This window comes from Mirounga angustirostris, unplaced genomic scaffold (genome assembly GCF_029215605.1).
Source record: "Mirounga angustirostris isolate CCGP_5_RB_7025 unplaced genomic scaffold, mMirAng1.0.hap1 SCAF_13, whole genome shotgun sequence".
NCBI lineage: Eukaryota > Metazoa > Chordata > Mammalia > Carnivora > Phocidae > Mirounga > Mirounga angustirostris.
The window spans coordinates 17226911-17250908 of NW_026991721.1; the positions used below are offsets into that span (position 1 = coordinate 17226911).

General features: G+C 39.8%; 1 protein-coding gene, 1 long non-coding RNA gene and 1 other non-coding gene across 7 annotated transcripts in view; 1 reads left to right on the forward strand and 2 right to left on the reverse strand.

Moving 5' to 3' along the window:
* The window catches only part of LOC135362322 (uncharacterized), a 39666-nt gene extending 38850 nt beyond the window's left edge, over positions 1 to 816 (forward strand). For all 4 annotated transcript variants that reach the window (XR_010406886.1, XR_010406889.1, XR_010406887.1 and 1 more), the window contains one exon: positions 95 to 816. This is a non-coding gene — a long non-coding RNA (uncharacterized LOC135362322). The remainder of the gene's footprint in view (positions 1 to 94) is intronic.
* HSD17B12 (hydroxysteroid 17-beta dehydrogenase 12) overlaps positions 1 to 23998 on the reverse strand; it is a 156761-nt gene that overhangs the window by 26453 nt on the left and 106310 nt on the right. For both annotated transcript variants that reach the window (XM_054511976.2, XM_045893874.3), the window contains 2 exons: positions 15562 to 15626; positions 14671 to 14715 (listed from right to left, as the gene is read on the reverse strand). In XM_054511976.2, coding sequence (XP_054367951.1) covers positions 14671 to 14715; positions 15562 to 15626 — 110 coding nt within the window. The remainder of the gene's footprint in view (positions 1 to 14670; positions 14716 to 15561; positions 15627 to 23998) is intronic.
* LOC123858095 (U6 spliceosomal RNA) lies at positions 2657 to 2760 on the reverse strand. The gene has a single exon (XR_006794053.1). It is a non-coding gene; the product is annotated as a U6 spliceosomal RNA (small nuclear RNA).

A 23998-nucleotide genomic window follows, 5' to 3' on the forward strand; every position in this document is an offset into this window, starting at 1 on the left:
CCAAAGCAAACTCAATCAGAGATGATGCTGACAACCCACGTGGCTTCGGTATTTTACAGTTTTTACAACATGGTCCTGTTTATTCTCTTTCTAGGTTTGCTGACCCAATTCAGGATACGCCCACAGGGCCTCAAACCAAACCAGATGGAGCCAAGCCAGAGAAAAAGCTCATTTCAGAACTGATCCTTTCAACACTGTAGCTACCTCCCCCGTTTTCAGATTAAGTAACTCTTTAAACTTGCTTACATGTTTCCTAAGATGTGCCTTTTTATGGGAACACACCATAATTGCTCAATATATAGCCACTGAATGTTCAGGCAAGTGTGGGACACAGTCAGGTCCAAGTGCAAATCCCAGCCCTTCCACTTACCAGTGGTGTGACCTTGAGTTACTTCCTTCCCTGCAGAGTACGTAGGGATTAAATAAAGAAGGCATCTACATTACAGGTTATTCTATTCTGAATCTCAAATGAGGTCATGTATACAATGGACCCAGCGCAGAGCTCGTCACACAGCAAGCCTCTGAAGAGAAACTGGCGTACCTCACTGCCAGCATGCACTATTCTTTCAGCATGTAGTGCCACTACGTATGTAGGCCTCCTTTAAGCATGTCGTGCCTGACACAGTTTAGAGCCAAAAATAATGACAAAGTTTGAGGTCATCAAGTTCAACCCACAACACAAGTTTATGGATAGTTCCATCAATATTGAAAAATACCTCAGAGGGGATACTCTTGGGGTAATGGAATTGTTCTAAAATTGGACTTAGTGACGATTACACAACTCTGAATTTCTTTACCATTTAATTATATACTTAAAGTGGATGAACTTTATGGTTTATAAATTATCCTTCAATGAAGTTTTTAATTTTTTAAATATTTTTAAAGATTTTATTTATTTATTTGAGAGAGAGAAAGAGAAAGAGAGATCACGGGCAGGACGAGAGATAAAGGGAGAAGCTGACTCCCTGCTGAGCAGAGAGCCTGGAGTGGAGCTCAATCCCAGGATCCCGGGATCATGACCTGAGCCAAAGTCAGATGCTTAACCCACTGAGCTACGCAGGCGCCCCTGAATGAAGTTTAAAAAAAAAATCTTAATAATCATATGAATGAGTTAAAGAACTGGAATCACAAAATACAGTGGATGTTACTTTATCAAACCCAGGAGAAAAAAGAGCTCTCAAAATGTTCTATGCACATCACCTTATGGCCCGAGCAACATGAAGTGATAAAGAGACATTTTTCTGTTTTGTCGAGGCCATGTTATGTACTCGAACCTAGGCTGGCTGACAGGAGCTCACTACCTAGCCGGAGAACAGATGTACATATAAACAAATCATTATAAGACATATTATGAGTGGTACAATAGAGGTAAGAACAGAGGGCACTAATGCTTCGGAGAAAAACTAGTTATGTCTGGGGAGTCAGGTCTAGAGCTTCACAGATTATATTTCAGTTAAGTTCTGAAAGAATAAAAAGGAATTCATCAGGCCAAAAAAATATTCTAGTAGAAGGAATAGAATACAAAAAGGCAAACAGCTGCAAGAAACTACAATGTATGCCATAGAAGTGATGCATTTACAAAAACCTTTTACTGAACAGAGCTTATAAAGAAATTCATGGGCATCCTGTTATATATGTCATGCAATGTGCGTATCATACCTCATCATGGGCAGTTTCCCACGCTAGCACAAACAGACGTACTTATATTAACCGTTGTAGAGTATTTTATTGTAAGGATATATTATATGCATTCCTAGCAAAATCTGAAAACATTTTTTATTTAGCACATTTCCTCAGGGGACCATAATGGTTAGCTAACGTAAGAGGTCCCCAAGCACTCCACGGAGAGGAGCGATCATTCAGTCCTCCAAGTCCTGAAACCACCAGAAACAGGGTACAAAGACTGATAATAAACATGTTCTTGCCCAATGGCAGGGATGTATGCCTGTGAGTGTGCACGCACGTGTGTGTGTGTGTGTGTGTGTACGTGTGTACATGCATCTATACCAGGAAATGAGACTTGTTAACCGAAGAGTAGCTAACTCTTCAGTTCACTGGGGTAGCCACTGATTGGTCCTCCTACACAAAAGGAAAGAAGGGATGGGATTTGTAGGCAGCGATCAACCCAGAAAACTCCCAGGAAAATCTACAAAATCCGTTAATGGATTCTTTTATTCTGACCAGGGATCTCAGAACTATATGACTATTATTAACAGTTGTGCAGAGTTGTAAAGTTCAATTCAGATTTTTTTCCAAGACATAAATTTATACTCCTAAACATAATCCAATAAGAAATATCACTTTAGCTGGGGTATTGAAGAAATATAAATGCATGCATGGGAGCTATTTTTTCCCTTACACTGTGTGCATGTCATACATTAAATGTTTCCTTTCTGAATGGCAAAAAATTATCCACGATCAGAGACAAAATAAAACCCCATAAAATAGAATCTTACTTATAAAACCACATTAATAGCTAAACATTAAATATTTTCTGGATGGTCTTCGATGTATGGACATGTTCACAATATATCCTCCCCCTCCCAGTTTTAGAAAGATACAACTGACACAGAACACTGTGTTAGTTTAAGCTGTACAGCATAATAATTTGATGTACGTATATACTGCAAAAGGATTACCACAATAAGCTAACATCAAAATTATGGAAAGCTGCATGCGTTTCTGGGTCATCTTTGCGTATGGGCCATGCTACTCTCCATTATGATTCCAATTTTAGTATGTGTGCTACAAAAGCGGCACCAATATTTATCCTTTATACATATGAATTAAAACTCAAGTTTAGGGGCACCTGGGTGGCTCAGTCACTCGAACATCTAACTTGATTTCGGCTCAGGTCATGATCTCACGCTTGTGGGATCGAGCCCCATGCCAGGCTCCACACTCAGCGTGGAGTCTGCTTGTCCCTCTCTCCCTCTCCCTCTGCTCCTCCCCCTTCTTGCACATGCATGCTCACTCGCTCTTGCACTCTTAAATAATCTTTAAAAAAAAACAACAACAACTCAAGTTTAAGTAACTTAACACAAAGAGGAAGAAGCAGTGTTTTTTTTTTTATTCTTATGTTAATCCCCATACATTACATCATTAGTTTTAGATGTAGTGTTCCATGATTCATTGTTTGTGCACAACACCCAGTGCTCCATGCAGAATGTGCCCTCCTCAATACCCACCACCAGGCTAACCCATCCTCCCACCCCCTCCCCTCTAGAACCCTCAGTTTGTTTTTCAGAGTCCATCGTCTCTCCTGGTTCGTCTACCCCTCTGATTTCCCCCGCTTCATTCTTCCCCTCCCGCTACCTTCTTCTTCTTCTTTTTTTTTTTCAGAAGCAGTGTTTTTGATGCCTAGCTATTAAAGGGCCAGAAATACTTGCCAGATGCCCAATGACCAAATAATCCATCAAGTCCTCTCATGAAAAATTTAAATTCTTTTGCATTGTTCATTTGCTTCTCCTTTTAAATTCTGGCTCTAAACTATTTCTCCTTGCCAAAGAATGGAACATCTTTTTTGATCTGTCAAATAATAACACTGAAAAGCCTGAGAAAAGTTAACTTGAAATCTGCATGCTTTTATAAACCTGATTAACATCTTCATCTATACTTAAATTCTCTTTTCTCCCAATCAGATTATAAGTCATCATAAATTCAGCTTCAAGCCTTCTTTGTTTGTGTAGGTGTATACAAATAATTCTTAAAATTCTATGCATAAGCAAAAAAAAATTCTATGCATAAGCAGAGAGGCTTCACTATGTTCACATCAAATTAAATTCTCTTTGACATCAAGTTTTACATAGGATATTTTAACTAAGCTATTAGTAGTTTCATTTTACTTTGTAGGCATCGACTGGTCTGGTTATTTATACCATATACCAAGCGTTTCTGTGAAATTTCACTATCTCTCTGAACTCCATTTCACAGCTCACAAGCTGTTTCTGGAGTTAACTCAATATGCTAATTTTAGGCCATCCGCAGGTGATAATTGCTATACCAGGAAATTTTTTGTTCCTCTTAAGATACTGTTAAAATAAGGCTACCATGACTTGTAAGTTCAGTGGTTAAGAATATTAGAAAAGTAGCAGTAAACATGATTTCTAGACTTGTTTTCTTCTGTGTTGAAGTTGTTTCCAAAAGTGTACAGCAAACACTTTAAATTTAATTCTTTCCTAAACAGTGATAAAAGTCGCTGCAGTAATCTCTCTCCAACAATGAGAGCTTCAAATCTTTACAGAAAAAAACAAATATTTCCTACTTATATATATTTTTAGTGACACTTTTATCAATCCTCACCACAAAAAAGTTCCAGAAGCCTAAAACCAAAGGGAGAAAGGTCAATATAATCTTATATTGCACCTATATATTGCATCAGTTTGTATGCAAGCTGGCCATAGCGTATACAAATATACCAAAATAAATGAAAGTCTTTAGCAATGACGGCTCAATTTAGAATTCTTCCTGGGGATACCACATATTCAATTTCAAGAGTGAAGTATTTACTGGTATTTATTACCACAGCTGTATATATTCTGGCTGGGAAGCAAATAAGAGGCTGATTTAGCTCATTAAAAAAAAAAATCAAATCAGTATTATTAGATCATTTAGCTGAGATACCGGACTTAAAAATGCATTGGCTGGCCTAAAAAAAAATCTCTGAAAATGTTATATTAAAATGTAACCATCTTAGTATTCTTAAATATTTCTCACATTTTTGGGGCAATTATTTGCACTGTTTTTGTAATTAGAAAAGCCCCTACAAAAAATGTTATTTCTGAAAGAAATGAACATGAATAATTTTTTTTTCTCTTTTACTTCTCTGATATCAGTAGTCAAGAACTCATAGAAGGAATTTTATTTTATACCCAAAAGCCAATTTAGGTTTCCCTGCATTTTAGTTTATTATGAAAACTTGTACAAGCAAATTACATAAATTATGCAAATTGTTTTACATGCAAGTGATTTATTTTTATAAGCAAACTATTTTTGTATCATGTAACCTCTGGCATTTGGTCAGTTTCTGTAAAGAATAGGACAAAGAAAACAGTACTGTATTATGCTCAAGAAGACAACCAAAACCCCAAATGGAAAGATTAAAATTCAAGGTCACTTAGTACAATAAGGAAACAAATACTGTCACCTACATCACCATTATATATAAATAGAATTTAAAGTGTAACAACTTAACCCTAGATTCTGGGCAAAGCCCCAAGAATCCAGGCTATTCATATAAATAATTAGGTCATCACAAATCACCACTTTGTCCACATCTGCCCTGCCTTCTAGCCCAGAAACCTGCGTGGAGTAAACAGGATCTGAATTCAAGCAATTGAAACATGAACTCACACAAATTAGAAGGAAATAGATACAAATGCCTTAAACAAGTTTTCAGTTGGAATCATTAACAATAATTTGAAAAATCATAGTCTGGTAGTGAAAAGAATTACATAAAATAACAATGATGTTACACCATGTCTGTTTGGGAGAAATTAGAGGGTGACTCATTGGAAGTCCTGCTGGAATGGCACCGCATGCATTTCCTTTAGAAACTGTGTAATTTGAGCTCTGTGGTACTGAGAATACAACCTCCTTAGAAATTCTTAGAATGTCACCTGTATGGCTAAAGGAGTACTTACTGCGTGGGGGGTAAAAAGCTTAATTAGGTAAAAATTTGAGTGCTTTGAGATTTCCAAGTATTATTTCATTTTCCTCTTTAATAATGTTTTAAGTATGTGGAAGTTAAGAGTGCTCCTTACCATTGCCTCCCCCCATTTTACTTAATCTGAAATTCAACCCCACACCATAAAAAAAACAAAGTTTTTCCTTTTGTAATAAATTGCTTTGATATATATTAAAATAATCGAACTGAAGAAAAATAAAAGAACTTTCCAGAACAGAGAGGGCTGCATGCCAATGGATAATAATGAATCTAAAGCCATAATCTATGACTCTAAACAAAAATAAAAAACCATATACCACCATACACCACTTTCCAAGTTTAGCAATATTATGATATGCTAAGAGTTTCCATTACTTAAATTTTCCCCAAATAAGCTGACTTCTTAAAAAGTGATAGGTTTTAGGAGGAGAAAATAATTTCTAAAGTTCTCAAAGAGATTTTTACATTTTCACCTATTTTTGAAAGGGTGAAATATATAAGGCATTTCTCCTATAAACTAGCTTTGCTTTGAGCTGGGAAGAACCTTAGAACCAATCTACAACCACTCACTCGTTTTTCACAGATGAAAGCTATGCAAAGACTGGTTGTCAGGCCGTCTGGCAAACCCATCATTTTGTAGTTATGCCTGAGGCAGCCCTGTTACTATGAGACCCTAAGGGCTAAATGTACCCAAATATTTGGAAATTTTTAGGAGCATAAGGATAGCGGCTTTCAAAATGGATTAAAAGACTCTAGAGACTACTTGGAACACTTCATCTAGAAAAGCCTCAGGTGGGGGTCAGGGTTGAAGGTCATACTCTCCCTTCCCACAATTTATTAACTTCCCAGTGTTGTTAACTTAAATTCTTGGGGCAGCAGGGAGGAATACATTCTTAGCATAATCCCTAAATTAAATACAATTAGAGGGATGAACAGAGTCTTCTCCTAGATTTCCAAATTATTAGAGGGCTCCCTCTACTGGTGCTGTATCACATGCCAAAGGCAAATGCCGGTAAGAAAAAGGAAACCAATGCTTCTCCTGGGCTTTTCATCCATCCTAACATTTATTATCTATGCCATGGGCCAGGCATAGCATTACACACTTCTGGCTGAGCCACATACGATGAACACATAGTGGTAGGAGCAGGGAAAAAATAGCTTTTCGAAAGCATGCAAAGCACTCTAAGTGCTTTGATTTCAGATAATCATAGGGACGGAAGAGACTGATTTCGTTAAAACCATTCTAATCCTTCAACTCCATCAAGCAGGTACTCAGTTTGAGTACACTGAATACCTGGAGTTACCCGCACAGGGGTAGGTGCAGGTGACAGGACCGGGCAGGTGACCTAAAGGAGCACAGTGGGCCAGACCGCAGGGGCGACTGGGGACTGCAGTGAGCTGGAGAGGGCAGGCCTCTTTATTCAGCAGACTCACCTGCTCGCTCCTCCGCCCGGCCCACTTACTGGCATGCAGCAGTTCAGGTCCGAGTTTCCTCATTTTCAGATCTTCCCCCAGAGAAGCTAGACGTTGGGTGTGGAATATCCCAATTCTGAAAACACTGCCTGAACCAACTGAAATATGTTGGTAGGGCACATGCAACCCAGACTATTGGTTTGCAACCTCTGGCCTAGAATCAGAAGGGGAACTCACCTTTGGCCCATTCCACTTCTGGCAGATCCAAAGATCACAAAGTTCTCACAATTTACTTGACTGTAAATATCAATGATGGATCTAAATTCAGCCTTTTAGGGCCACATACAATAAGTGGGTTCCTTATTCCCAAAGAATGAGGATTTTCAGTTTTGTAATTCGTTCATTTATTTATTCAAAAGCATTTGTTGGGGGCGCCTGGGTGGCTCAGTTGGTTAAGTGTCTGCCTTCAGCTCAGGTCGTGATCACTGGTTCCTGGGATCCAGTCCCGCATTGGGCTCCCTGCTCAGCGGGGAGCCTGCTTCTCCGTCTCTGCCTCTCTCTCTCTCTCTCTGTGTTTCTCATGAATAAATAAATAAAATATAAAAACAAAACGAAAACAAAAACCATCTGTTGTATACCTGCCGTAGGTGAGGCCCAGGGCTAGGGAACGGCAGAGAACAAAAAGAACGCAGGACCAGCACTCATGGGGCTTACAACCTATAAGAGGCACTACACTGAGAATGACTGCTGAGTGAAGGAAAGACGTGCTGTGCGTGATGAAGCTCCGTGGCTGAGAGACCTGGCCGACTCTGGAAGGCTCCCCACCGGCCCCCAAGGACAGAACACTGTTAGTTGAGAACTGAAGGATGAGTAGCATGAGTCAAGTGGGAGACGGGGGAGCTTCCACGGAGAGTGGGCTGCCTGAGGGAACGCGAGGTTCAAGAGAGTGACGGGGCCATGACCCGAATGCAGAGAAGTAGAGGGACGTAGACCTGAGGGGAGACTGGAGAGGTGGGCGGCAGCCACGTCAGGTAGGTCCTTCCCTATAGGTCACATCAAGGAGTCGGGACTTGAGGACAAGTCCTTGAAGGATCTCCCAGGAAAGTGACGTGACCTAGTGTAAAATAACACTTTGGTTGGGGAACGGAGGCTGGACTGGAAGGAGACAAGGTGGTGTAAAAAGGCTGGTTAGGCTGTTCTAGCAGTTCCCTCTGAAAAATTTAGGGTCTTCAAATTTGGAAGGAATCACAGGGCATGAAAAGAAGTGAGTTGACTTGCAAAATACTAAGGAGGGAGAACTAACTGGCCTTGATTAGGTATGTGTGTCTATGTGCCTGTGTGTGATGTCATGCTTCCTCTCTCCACGCTAAATATCTCTGGTTCTTTCGGCCACTCCTCGTAAGACATGGTTTCAAGCCCCCCCTTTGGCTGAACATCTAAAGAAGGAAAAACTAAATTCTGATCCCCTATTTAAGACTCCTCCCCAACCCCAAATAAAACAAACAAAACCAGTGTACTGCACTATAAGTGGAGGTTGTTAATAAATTTTACCTTGGGTCACACCCCCACCCACTTCTTTCCCTGCTCTAAGAGAGGTAATAAAGAAGGCTGGAATGTCCTCTCCATTTTGTCACAATGGTAGCCTGCACATTTCCTGAGGGATTCAGGTATAGGCAGGCCACTACCAATCATCTACCTTCTTCACCGATACCAGCGGCAGCTTCAGGATCCAGTACCATCAGAGGGAATGGTTTTCCCACCCTTAGATAAGAACTACAGGGAGGGGCGCCTGGGTGGCTCAGTCGTTGGGCGGCTGCCTTTGGCTCAGGTCATGATCCCAGGGTCCTGGATCGAGTCCCACATTGGGCTCCCTGCTCGGCGGGAAGCCTGCTTCTCCCTCTCCCACTCCCCCTGCTTGTGTTCCTGCTCTCGCTGTCTCTGTCAAATAAATAAATAAAATCTTAAAAAAAAAAAAAAAAAAGAACTACAGGGACTTTAGGTGGTATTGCTTGGGTAGTGTTCATCTGAAAAGGAGTGAAGAGTCTATAGTATTTTGAGGTCCTAAAACTGTCATTAAAGGAATCTAAGAACCATCAGGCCTAGAGGAGGCAGTCAACTCCGAATTTGGCAGATGTTTAAATAAGTAATCTCAAATCCGAAACAAACAATGCAAGCAAGATCAGTTTTAGAACCTGTCTTTGAAGTGGTGTGGAGCTCGATGTCCTGCCTGTTTGAAACCAGACTGGTATTTACTTGCCTGCCTCTGGAGTTGTGGGACTTCTCCCATTTCCCACTTTTTCTCCCATAGTAATCAATAGTCGTACAATAATTTCCTTTGCAAACTCTCAGTATTCTGAGATGGAAAGCCCTCCAGGCATAAAACCACAGCTATTTTAGAGGAGTCTGGGTCAATATCTGGAGGCTTAATTATCTCTAAGCACCACCATTTCTGGTCTGAAGGTCACTGTTCTTGAGGAGAAATAAGACTTACTTTAGATTTTAGTCACAGAGCATCTGAAATCACAAGAAAAAAAGCCCTGGCTAGTAGGACCTCTCTTCCAGTTGATGGCTGATCCACCTGCCCTACTGGTCAACTGTATAGAACTTCCACACCACCCCTCTTCTCACGTTGGCACTTAACTGCTCAGCAGAGCACAAGAACGAGACGAAACTTACCCCTGAAGGATTTGAGAGCAAAACTGTAAGGCAAGCAACAAGGCTTCTAAATACCCCTGGGGTTACTTTGACTAACAGCTTTATGTCTGATTAAGAGAAAGCCTCATTAAGCAGGTCTCAGACAATGGCCTGGGAGAGCCGAGCTGGACTGTATGAAGACACATCAAGGGTCTATAGTCAAAACTATTTCTTCCCCAAATACTCTTCTGGACCACTCACCACCACTTCATCTGGTGATGACCTGTAATTTCTCTGGTCAGGATATTTCACTTTTATTATTCCTCTGTAGGAATGTAGAACTTATGTGACTTTTTATAACCATCTGACCTCCTAATACAGGAACACATGGACCAAGCCATAATCCTGGACCTGAAGGATCCAGGTCATTCAATGCTCGTAAAGTGGCACAGGACCTCCAACAAGATGCTGGGGCCTTCCCCGGCAAACATCTCCAAATTAGAGGAACAAGCCCAAGGTCACAAGGGTGCACTGATTTCTCTGATCTTTCCTGGCATGCTTCTTGGCCAGCAGGCCCCTATTGTGTGGTTTGGTGAGGAGATAAAACTTGGGCCAGCACTGATGATGAGAAGAGGCTGTTTTCTTTCTTGTATAAACCTTTTTCAATATGTGTGTTATGACATTAGGCAGCAGATACCCATGCCCTAGTTCTCCTGATGTCCAGTCACCATAAGATCTTCGAAGATTCTAGGGCACCTGGGTGGCTCAGTCGTTGGGTGTCTGCCTTCGGCTCAGGTCATGATCCCAGGGTCCTGGGATCGGGCCCCGCATCAGGCTCCCTGCTCCATGGGAAGCCTGCTTCTCTCTCTCCCACTCCCCCTGCTTGTGTTCCCTCTCTCACTGTCTCTCTCTGTCAAATAAATAGATAAAATCTTAAAAAAAAAAAAAAATCTTCGAAGATTCTAGAGCCAGACCAATTTTCATCTTCTTTTAAGTTACCTCAGGGCTCCCAACAGAAGTTACATTTCTACAGAAAATGGAGCCCCAGCCCTGGCAACATAACACAGCCAACTGAAGCACAATTCATCAAAATACACCAGAGGACACATGGCAGCAGGACCGAAGGACACTAAACCTGGGAGCTTCATGCAGAAAACCTCATAAAGGTGAATACCCTTTTTTCAGTACAACGAAAATAAACACAGAGACCACGAAACACATACACCATGTCACTCTGCCACTACACCCACCTTTCTAAAATGTACATCAGATCACACCTTATATCTGCTTTAAGGCTTCCCAGGGCTCTCCATCCTCCTGAACCCAGCACCCAAGCTCTTATATACGTGTCTCCTCACTCACCTTTTTGGCAGCTGGTTGGTCATCCACTGCACAGCCCTTGCCTTCTCACCCCTGAACACTCACTGGTCAACTGTGTGACCGAGATGCCAACCCCACGGATCCTGTCTATAGCCCCAGTCAAGGCCACCTGGCTGTCCTCCAGATGTTCTTAGTTCCACGATGAATCAAGCAAGAGTTTTGAACTGTTTTTCCACTAAAAGTGCACATCACAAAGGTACAGGAAAACTCATGTTTACACTAAAGATAAATTAAAGGATGATTATTCAGCTTGATGTAAAAGTGTTTTAAATAGCAAACTCCCTCAGTGCTTTGTAAATGGGACTTGATGTGCAAAAATCGGGCTTACATACAAAAATGTGAAGCCTATATATCCAGCTTCCCTGGTGGTGACACTTCCCACCAATACGGTTCACAGTATGAAATGATGGGACACGTTTAATAAGTCAGCATGTGTCCCCCCCACCTCATTGCGTGGGAACAAATACATACACCAACATGAAAAGAGAAAACGGAAGAGGAAGAATGAAGAAGTGGGAGAAGCATTTTGCGATCTGTCAAGATCTTAGGATTGGTGCCTCATTCTTATCTCCCTGTTGTTCTTGAGAACCCGAAGGGTACGTGCAGCGCTGTTGGATCTGTACCGCTTTATCCGCAACACCCCCTTGCACTATTCATCTTCAAGCAGGGACATGCGGTGAGCACCACCAGCACACCCTGCTCTGTGCTCAGAGGCCTGGAGGAGATGCTGTGTGTAGCTGAGGAGCACAGCAAGCTGACTGGTTCTCACAGGTCAAGGTCAAGACCCTGGCCTTTTATCATTAGTATTCTGTAAACTGCCAGCCAAAAAACCATGCTTTGGGAGACAGAGGAGGCCAGGCTTTTACATTATAAAGGTATACAAACATGTAAGTACTGGGGCGCCCGGGTGGCTCAGTTGGTTAAGCGACTGCCTTCGGCTCAGGTCATGATCCTGGAGCCCCGAGATTGAGCTCCCCCATCAGGCTCCCCGCTCAGCAGGGAGTCTGCTTCTCCCTCTGACCCTCCTCCCTCTCATGCTCTCTGTCTCTCATTTTCTCTCTCTCAAATAAATAAATAAAATCTTAAAAAAAAAATGTAAGTACTGACAAGCAGGACGTTACAGGAGAAAATACTAACATATCTAGAGTAAAAACATGACACAGCTTATCTGACAGAGGAGTTAAATTTATCAAAGGAGTTAAATTTATCAGAAGACTAAATCTGTAGCTAATATCAACACTTCTATAAAATCAAATTTAAACACTTAAACATAGTTTTTATCATTAACTCATTAAAATATATTATGAAATACATGTACACTGTTTTAACACTCATTATTTTTAGGCATTTGGCCAGATGTACTAGAAAAGATTATCAAAACAATAGTACACATCAGCCATTTCAAAATCAAAACCACAAAACAAATTATAGACCAGAATGTTAATTTTGATCAAAAAATTTTGCTTGCTAAAAAAAAAAAACACCTCACGTTTTTACGAAAAATCTTTAATAGTAACATTCTTTAGGGCCCTTGCTATGATTTGGGTCCTCTTCTAAGTGATTCGCACATATTACCTTGTTCAATTCCCAAAACAACTCTGTGAGGTAAAGAGATTAACACCCTCAATTTACAGATGAAAAACTGAAGCACAGAGGGCAAGTAATTTGTTCAAGGTCATACAACTAGTAAATTTGTAGACTTAATTAACTTGAAACCTCACACAGATTATTGAAGAATGTTAACATTTATACAGGTGTGCCAAGGGAAATACCTTTAAAACTATACAAATATATCCATACCAACCATGTTTTAAAAGCAGCCATTTTGTGTGTGGGTCTTGCTCCAAATCTACTCAAAGATCCACCTGTTAGTAGTTTACCTCACTTAAACTAAATTTTATGGTAGTAAAAACCCTGGTTAAAAACAATAGTGGAAAAGATACTGTGATCATCTTTTATAAAATTATTTGTTATATTACGATATAATTCAGATGAGGTGCCTTTAAGTAGCAAGCTACCAAATGTTACATGGTATGCATACAGCCACAATGAAGTTTTTGTTCTGGTAGCTGATTTGTGTGAACCAACATAGTGCTAAAACTGTACAAAACCACATAAAAACTGAATTAACTAAGCACCTGAAAAGCAACATATATATTACCCAGGGAGAGGCAGAGCCATACATGGAAAGTTGGACAAGGCATAAGATTTCAGGGTCCTTGTACTTGAAATCAAGCATGTAATAGATATGATTTCTCAGGACATGAAGACATAAGGAGAATTTTTCTTTAAACAGTCACAATAGAGCACAATAGAGAAAAAGATCAAGACCATGCCATAAAGTGAAAATTGGTAATTAAGTTCTTATTTATATTTATCTGGTTAATTCTAATAGTTTTGAGGTAAATATTTTTTGATTTCCTTAAATAGAGCATTTAAGAGTTACTGAAAATGGATTTGGCTTTTCTGTCAGTACTATGGCTCCTTATCTGTGGTTTCACTTTCCAAGGTTTCAAGTTACCCACAGTCAACAGAGGTCAACCACAGCGTGGAAGTGGATGATCCTCCTTGCAACCTATATCGTCAGGTCAGTAGCAGCCTAACACCAGCTCACAGCGCCTGCGTCTGTCCCCTCGTTTCATCTCATCACGTAGGCATTTTATCATCTCACAAGAAGGATGAGTACAGTACAATCAGATATTTTGAGAGAGACAGTCCACATTCACATAACTTTTATTAGTGTATTGTTATGATTGTTCTATTTTATTATTATTGTTAATCTCTTACTGAGCCTAATTTATAAATTAAACTTTATCATAGGTATAGGAAAAAACATAGTATATATAGGGTTTAGTAGAATCTGTGGTTTCAGGCATCTACTGGAAGTCTCAGAACACATCCCCTGTGGATAAGGGGACTCCTGTATGTTCACATTTGAAGTATCTGACATTGCCTGAGGCAATATTTTCTGCTAGGCTAGAATCAAGATAAGGTATCTTACTTTTAGTGACTGCTAACACATAAGGAGAAGTGGTGCTCAGATGCTCATATTTGCTACCTATTCCCTATTCTTCCTTTTAGCACATTATTAGCCGTGGTGCCTTTTATCGGCACATACAAGTAACATGCCTACCAACTAGAAACCAGAATAATGTTTATGTGTGGCTAATAAACATCACTCTCTTTACTTGATAGCCCCATACTACCGCACAATGCTTTACCACATTTAATTCATCCACTTACATGGTCACAGGGGATACGAAATGGAAATAATTTACCAGTGAAGATCTGTGTGTAGATGAACACTTTGTAAAAACCAATCTTCGGCCTAAGTTAGTTTGTGCAGTCCCAGGGCCTACCACACTGTTTGCATATGCTCAGTTGTTAAAAAGCAAAATTATACACTTGGTTGGTCTTCAGCTCTTTCTACTTCCCAAAGACATAAGGAAACAGACCCCCTTCACCTGGAATACATATTTACATGGAAATAGGAGCTGGCTGAAGTGAACAAACTGATCATGTGCTTTTAAACAGAATGAACCAAAAAAGGATGATGTATTTATAAAGAAGCTGCTTACCTTACAAACAGAAAGAACATTAATATTTATCAGTTTCTTGATGGTCTGCAAAAGAAAATATTGATAATTTTATATACATATCATCATGGAAGTAACCATATTAGATATATATGCAAGTGATCTAGCGAACCACTGAACGTTTCCCCAGATAGAGTAGAGAACTGGAAAATGACAGGCGTCAGGGTAGAGAGGCAAATTTTATTTTACTCTCTGTGTTATAGTACTTTTCTTCCAAAAGCAGCAATTCATGCTAATATGTAAAATTCAAGGTAGATGTATTAAGGAAAATCTGGAAGCGAAAGACACTAAATCTAAAATAAATATGCTATTTTCTTTCTGCTAATATCAAAAGGAGATATTATTGAATCTGAGATTCTCAACAGTTTTTTAAAATCCACATATTCCTTCAATGATATGCTTTTCTAATTTTTATTAAAGAATTATGCATGCCTCAAGAATATAGCTTTCATTTTGGTGGGTTTACTTGAATCAACCATATTGCTATATATTAACATATTTATGATCTCTAAACTGAGGTTTAGAATCCTGATACTAAAAGCATCGCTATTTTGATATAATAAAAATAGAACTAAGAGTAATACAATGAGTTATTATTGAACCTGGCACTATACTAATGAGGTTACAAATATTTTCTCATTCAGTCCTTCTAACATTCCTATGAAGTTGCCTACTTTATGGACGTGGGAATGGACACTAAGCATGGTTGGGATCATGCCCAGGGTAACTCAGGGAACAAGCAGAAGAGCCAGAGTGTGAACCTCAGGCAGCTGGATGGACTCCAGGGCTCACGGTGTGAACCATTATGCCACACGGCCTTGCCAATACTTGCATGCATTTTTTTGTTACTGTACCATACAAAAAAAGACTTACGTTGTCCAAGTCAGGAACGTCCAAAAAGTATTCAGGATACTCATATGAGATTCCCACATTGTTCACTGAAATAAGACGAGATCGTTAGTTGGCTGACATACTTTATTTTACAGATTTATTGAAACAATGAGATTAACAGTATCAAGACTAAAATGATACATACAAAGACATGAAATCCTGTTTATGGCTGGAATGATCTTTCCCATACCTTTCCATCCAAAACCTGTCAGTATATGTCTAGTTCAAATGTCTTCTCCTTCATTAAGCCCTTCCTGTACCTACCAGCCAACCCCTGACAAAGGGACTTTGTATTCGCTTCAATTTCTATAGCCCCTTGGAGTCTGTGTACATTCTGCCTCTGTAATAGTTACCTGTAGATATTGCTTCTCTCCTCTCTAGACTTATATTTTCATAATGTAGTAGAAAGAGCGAAGAGTACTACAGTGGAGGCGACTAGAAACTGGAGTTTTACTAGAAATGGAAAGCATGTGACTTGGAATAAGTCACATCTGAGATGCATCTCAGTTTCTTCATCTCTAACATGAGAGCTTGTTTAATCATTCAACAAATATTTGCCACACACCTGTGTACAAGACACGCACCAGGAAGAAAAAGGCAGTTTCTAGCATCATGGAAAATACTATGCTGTAGGAAGAGAAAGGCACTGAAGAAAAAGAATTAAACAATTATTTCATTACAAAATACAGAGTGCATGGAAGCCTATTCCTGGAGTCTGACCTCATCCAGGAAGTGAGGGAAGGCTTCCTCGTGGAGGCAAAGAGAGTGGGCCAGACTAAATATCTCCAGTGGTTCATCCTTACCAGATCATAAACCCTGAAACATGTTTTAGTCTTCCCTCCTCAGTCACCTCACCTAAGGTTGGAACAATCAAGAAGCCAAGAAAAAATTTATATACGATTAGATATATGATTAATACTCAGATACCCTATGGTTCTCCCTAGTTCTGGAAAGACAAACCCAAAATAAGGAACATTTGCAGGAACCAAGAAAATACATAAAATATGTTGGGAGTTTATTTTAACTAATAATGAAATGGATCATCTCCTCTTTCTACATTTACTCACCATAACAATCCTTATATTAGGTAGTTCCTATTATAATCTCCCTTCTACATAGCAGGAAACCAAAGTTCACAGCAGTTAAATAACTTGTCAAAGGCCATAGAACAAAGTAAGGCTGGGACTTCCACTCTGGAAATATGACTTCAGAGGCTAGGCTCTTTACCACTACATTAAAGCTACCATATTCCTTCACGCAGTATTCAGTTCAGGAAAACAAAAAAAATCAGTAATAATTGGATAATAAACAGAAATCTGGTAGCAACGTTTAATAAAACTGAAGTATTAGAAAGGTTTCAGTAGCAAAAAGATAATGAAATTATGATCAGTCTGCAAAACTTAGAAGGAGCTGTGCCCAATAAACCTGACAATAGTAACACTAACTTTTTCAATAGACTAAGAAAATTCGTAGTTTGAAATAACTCAATAAGCATTCTATATTTAGCAGTAAGCCAGTCACTTCAGGCTGAGTCTCAAGATTTTACTTGCACAACTTGGTCACGATGGACTGAACAACATCACTGAAACTTATCTAAAAATCTGAAAACAAAGGACAGTGGCAAAGCAAACTGTACTTAATTACAATTCATGCTCCATTTGAACAGGGATTATATCTAAACATAATTGATAACTGCAGGTCCAAATCCATTTTTAATTTATTTAACAGGTTCTCTACCCAACAGAAGTTCAAGGTATGGATTCTATAAAAGACCTTTTAACAGTTAAGGCTAAATTAGTTAAATGTGAGGCATTATGTTGCCTTGACTTTGCTTTACCCATCAATAGAATTATAAAGGATGAATCACTCACAGTGTGACTAAGAGAAACAACTAAAGTATCCATTTAAATGCTACAAATAAACAAAATATTTGTTACAAAGTCAGTTTAAAATAAAAGAATACTCAAGGAAAGGTTTTGCCAAATTGTAATATTCTTCAGGATTGAAGAAAAATTCCATCATCTATAGCCAACCCCATCTGCCTTCCCTCTCCTGGATCTAGAAAATTTTCTGTTTTCAGATTTCTTTCTAGCCAATGGGAATATTAATGCTCTATTTCGAATGAAGAAACCTGAATTGTATAACAACTATAAATCTTTTAAAATCCAATTTTTTTTTTTTTAAATCTGGGAACCCTATAAGCAGCACATTTGACTTTGTAATCTTAACATGCACTGCAAGTACAAAGTTGGGCTAAGGAAGCCCACAAAAAACAAAGCAAGCAGGGAAATGTCACTCTGATTAAGGCTGCACCAACAATAGACAATCTTCAGATCTGTTTCTTTTCTTTTCTTTTTTTTTTAAAGATTTTATTTATTTATTAGAGAGCGAGCGAGAGAGAAACAGCATGAGAGAGGAGAGGGTCAGAGGGAGAAGCAGGCTCCCCGCCGAGCTGGGAGCCCGACGCGGGACTCGATCCCAGGACCCCGGGATCATGACCTGAGCCGAAGGCAGTCGCTTAACCAACTGAGCCACCCAGGCGCCCTCAGATCTGTTTCTAATTGAGCAAAGGAGAGCTATCAAAACTACCTACTTGTACAATTAAAATGTGAACAGCTATTTAACATAGTTCTAAAGGACTATGTTCTACACTGAGAACTTTAGCCCAAGTAACTCAATAGAATCACGTATAAGGGCTATGTGATTATAGCCAAAACTACACACAGAAAAAAAAAAACATTAAAGCTGGAATAGATCTTTCAGAGCATTAAGCCCAGTTGTATGAGGAGGAAGTGCATGCCAAGGTCACATAGGCAATTTGTCCTATGCTAGGGCTTAGGAATCTTAAATCCCTTCCTGTTTTGTTAATTGTACTTTTTGCGTGTGAAATAAACACTACCCAGAATCTCTCCACCACTGGTCATCACTTCAGAGTGCAGAGAAAAACAACTGTTGCTCTCAGATAGCTATTTCCATAAACTACTGCACACTAGTGCAAATCTTTTGAAAAAGGCAATCCCATTGCAATTTTATTTTGAGACATGAGGTGGCAGCAGTAACCAAAGGCAGGCGGAAAGCTTTCAGGAATTGGAAAAGGAAGAAAACAGGCTTTGGGTAGGAGTGAAGGATGGAAATATTTCCATTAAAATGTAATCTCATTAAGAATGGGTGTGTGCAATGCCATCTTTATATATTACAGGATTCATTATAGAATTCACCAAACCAAATAATGTCACAAGTTGTCCCAACATTATTCAGATCGTTGGAAATCCCTTCTAAATGGTAGCCATTTAAATTGGCATTAAGTATCTGTTTAGTAGTAAGGGTTTTTTTTTTTTTTTTTAATTCTTCAAGTAAGACACCAGAGACAGATTTAAAATTTTTTATTCAGTGAGCCACAAAAACCTTTTACTCATGTGAAAGACACCGAGTCTTTCCGAAAACAAAGGATGTCCGTGTAATCTCAGAATTCCAACCAGGACTCCAACAATCACCACAGGATCATGAACAGATATAAAATCTTTTCCATCAGTTTCTCATTGGAGTTCTAAGATAAGAAGAGTTCGACAGAAGAGATGAAGCAAACAGAGAGCAGAGGTCACTGACAGACCAAGAACAAGGACAAGGTAAGTGGAAAAAGAAGGAGGCGGTGGGCAAAGGAACAATCCTCACAGAGCCGACCCTTGCTGGGAAGAACTGTCAAGTGCACTGAGCTCAGGAGCACCCCCCGCCTGGAACTTTTGAAAACACGGATACTGATAAAGTATTGCATTCTAAAGACTCAAAGTCCAGAGTAATTCTGAAATGTCACATAAATATTCTGTATCATACTATTGCTAAAAATCATTTCCACATCTCCTACTTAAAAAGAACATACACAAGATTTCTGTTTCCTCTAGATTCTCTTGCTGCTCTTTCTGACCTTACTGGACTTAGAACCCTTTACCAAAACTAGCTGCTTTTGAGATAATAATGTCATTAGAAAATCAGATATTTGGTGTCTGGGTTGGGCATGAGGGAGGGGCAAACAATAAATTACTAGAAAATAAAAATCCATTTGAACAAACACAATAAAAACCGATACAGGCAACAACCACACACAGAACACCTTCAACCTGCTTTTTCCAGATTAATCAGAGGCTTAAGAAATTAAGGTGGTATAAAAGTACATCACCTAATGGTTGGGCTTCCCAATATATGTCAAGTAATGCAAAGTATTCCCGATTTCCCACTCATCAAAGTACAAATGTTAAGGTAATTTCAGTCACATTTACAGTGATATACACTAACCCAGTTCAAGCCCTCAAATTAAAGACTAGAGAAATGGAAAACCTATTACAGTTCATTAATAAATGGATTAGGAACAAAATGTTACCACTTCATTATATTTCAAAACAAACTGAATTTTTTAAATGTAGACTTCAGGAATAGTGTATATGCCAAAAGTAGGGGGAAACCTCTCCTGTCTTAAGCTTTTGAACTAATAGGGTCTGGATCTCAGAGTCCATCAGACACGGGTTTCGGTCCTGGCTCTCCTAGGACCAGCTCCTATAAGAGGCAAGTGATTTCACCGCAATGAGCCTCAGTTTTCTCAATGTCCTTATATATAAAATAGGGCTAATAATGTAAGAAAATGAGATGCTATACATCAAATCTTTAACCCAAGGCCTAGAACATATCAGTTCGTTAATAAGTGGAGGAAGAAGAGTTGTTATTTTTGTTTGGTCACTTCTTCAACAGGTGGTTATTGACCCGCTCTGTAGCCAACACTTTCCTAGGTGCTGGGATGCAGCAGGACAGGCGAGGTCCCCACTTTCATCAGAGGTGAGCAGTGGCACAGTGCAGAGACAGAAAGACTGTTCTGGGCCTCAGTTAGCCAGAGTAACTGCTTGTGCTGATTAAGGGTAGACCAGTTGTTCCTCGCTCCTCTCTTTCAAGTAGACCCAGCCTGACAGTCTACACAGAGTTTGCAAAGTGAGGCAAAGAAAATTCCTTCTTTGCCTTACTTAACATATTGCTGTAGCTAGCACATGTTCATATTCTGACAGATGATATTTGGAACACCATGTAAAACATTTTGCAAACTTTACAGTTTTCATACACTTGTGAGTAGCAATTTCTAAATAAAAGAGAGTTTACAAGGCTTTACATTTGCAGCGCCTTTAATCAGAAATTGAAAAGTTAAGACTGAGTCAGAAGCAACACAACAGAACATTTCATTTCCACTGTTTAATTATAAATTGCTATGTGATTCTCATTACAAAACTAGGTAAGATCTGCCATCCATAAATGTGGAAGAAAGGAGGAAAGAAGGATGATACGAGGTTGGTAGTTAAGTCTTAGCGAATGGGAGGAACATTCGTCAATTTCTTGAACTACTGTTCTATTTACATTTCTGAGCTCACACCTAATTACCCAGTTTTAAGTTAATTAATTAATTAATACCATTAGTGGTTTTCGAGTGAAAGGAGATACATTTGAATTCTAAGTCTTATTAGAATTCACTTTAGAAATCCAATTTCATCCAACACATCTAATGGACTAGAAGGCACTATGCTTAGTCTGACAATGTTCCTTATGAGTCTCCTAGTCGTAAAAAGAAAAAAAAAAAATCCATGTACCTATTCCAATTGCCATGATTGGTGACACTAGGCTTCAGTCTCATTCAACACGAAGGAGGGCACAGACACCAGAGATCCAAAGATCTACTTGAACCTCCACTTGGATTTCTCACAGTTCTCTCAAGTTTAACATATCCCGAAGTGAAATCATCATTTTCTTTACAGAATTTGCTCCTGATCCAGAGTTTCTTGTCTTTGGCAAACAGCACACAGTTGTTCAAGTCAGAACCTGCAAGTTTCTAATTACTACTTGTATAAGCCTGGACAATGTATTCAACCTCCTTAAGTCTGTTTCTTGTCCATAAAATGGGCACAAAAATAGGAATGCCTACCTTACGGTATTGTTGAGGATTGCATGAGATTCGTTAGCACGGAGGCTGACATATAAAAGCACTTAAGGATGTTGACAATAATGATCAGAAAAAACAAGCAACGGCTACTGTTATTGATCACTCCTTCTATCAGACAAAACCTTTGATGAGGACCCTCCCTCAATAGATGTTGGTCCTGTTTCCTAATCATCTATCCTAATCTATTTCCTAATCATCTCTGCAGTCATCTACTTCTAACCATTCCCACTGCCCACATCTTAAAGTCACCACCATCATCTTATGTTTCATTGCTAAGAGAAGCTCACTGGTCTCCTTTTATTAATTCTTGCCCTCTTACACTCGGAAGTCAGAATAATCTCTCCAAAATTTTAGTATGATGTCGATTTCCTGCCTACACTCTACAACGTCTACACTGTCCTTCCATTAAGCCTATTAACCTGATTTTCTAAGCCTTTCGTGATCTGGCCCTGCTCAGTCTCCTGACTCTCGCCACTGTCCCCTTTGCAGTGCGTGCTCTAGATCTACAGGTCTTCCATCAGCTCCTCCAAGCTGCCAAGCACATTCGCCTCTGGGCTTTTTTTCTCCCTGGGATCCCTTCCCGTATCTCTTCTCCCAGGGCTGATCAGTCTTTAGGTCTCAACTTAAATGTTACTTTCTCAAAACCATCTCTGACACTCTCCACTTCCTCAGTAACACAGCCATTCAGTATGTGCAACACATTCCCAAATACTTCTTCAGGAGCTGTCCTCCATGAAAGCAGAAACAGTATCGGCTTTATTTACTGCGGTATCTCTGGAATTTTACTTGTTGAATGAACTGGTACATGAATCAATCAACAAATAGGAAAGGAAAGGTACCCTATAATGAAGTATTTGTCTTGGATTCCTGGGGTAGAGGTTCTAAACCCTTGCAATTTCCAGGATGACAGGAGTTTCTTTGTTATTCATGGTGGGCCTCTGGATCACACCTGAGTTTATGCTAACGAGATGAATCAGGATGGGGCTTGGTCACCCATAAGACCAACTGTGACTAGAAGGTTAAGACTTTGAGCCAGCCCAACCTGAGAAAAGGGAGAGGGACTGGAAACTAAGTTCAATCACAGAGCCGATAAAAACTCTGGACACTGAGCTTCTTGGTTGGTGAACATCAATGTGCAGGGAGGGTGATGCATCCTAACTCCACACTGAAGCACTGAGTTCAGAACCCTCTTAGAACTTGTCCCATGTGTCTCTTTATTTGGCTAGTGTTAATTCCTACCCCTCATAATATTAAACTGTAATTGTGAGTATAGTGCTTTCCTAAGTTCTGTAAGATGTTCTAGCAAATTATCAAACCTGAGGGGGTCACGGGAACCCCCAAATTTGTAGCCAGCTGATCAGAAGTGCAGTGGCCTAGAGACTGCTGAACTTGCAGTTAAGTGTCTGAAGTAGGGGTGCTCTTGTTGGGGACTGTGCCCTTGAACTTGTGGAGTCCATACTAACTCTGGGTGGTAGGGACAAAATTTGATTGCATTACAAAAGGGATGTTTTGGAAGTGACTGAAACCCCTAGAAGGAACAAAAATCATATCATGGTATAACAGGGAAGCTCCAGCATCTCTGCAAGCTATCATCTCATCATGCTCCTGTAAGCCTTTCCTGTAGACTCAGCTAACAGCTTCTGCCCTTTCTTGAGCCTGAGCCATTTTCCAAACACATGAAACTTATCTTTGGTGCTCTCTCAACTAACTTTATTTTGTCTTTCTCTTCTTTCTCCCTTTCTCTGCACCCCACTGATCACCAGCCCACCACTATAGTTTCCTCTTCAAGTCTCTCCTTTTCCATTTCAAAATTATTTTTCCATGTCTTTCACTAACTACAATAGCCATTTCCTCCACGTGACTGATTCAGCAAGAAGTAAACCAGTAATAAACTGAATGTATTAATCCCAATGAGATGTAAATGAAGATATCACTGGCCCTTTCCGAGACATTTTATCATTTTTTAAAAAGATTTTTTATCCATTCATTTGAGAGAGAGAAAAAGAGAGAGCGAGTGAGAACACAAGCAGGGGAGAGGATCAGAGGGAGAGGGAGAAGCAGACTCCCCGCTGAGCAAGGTGCCAATGCAGGGCTCAATCCCAGGACCCCAGGATCATGAGCTGAGCTGAAGGTAGACACTTAACCGACTAAAACACCCAGGAGCCCCCTTCAGAGACATTTAAAAAGTGAACTTAAAGCTAAGTGGTTTGTTTGTGGGGTTTTTTTTGAGAGAGAAAGAGAGAAAGCATGTGTGCGAGAGCCAGGAGTGGGCCAGAGCAAAAGGGAGAGAGAGAATCTTCGGCAGGCTCTGGGGCTTGATCTCACAACCCTGAGCATCATGACCTGAGCCAAAATCAAGAGTCAGAGGCTCAATGGACTGAGCCACCCAGGCGCCCCTTCAAGCTAATTTCTAATTAGTAAAGTTCCTGAGGAGAGCAAGAAGCTAAT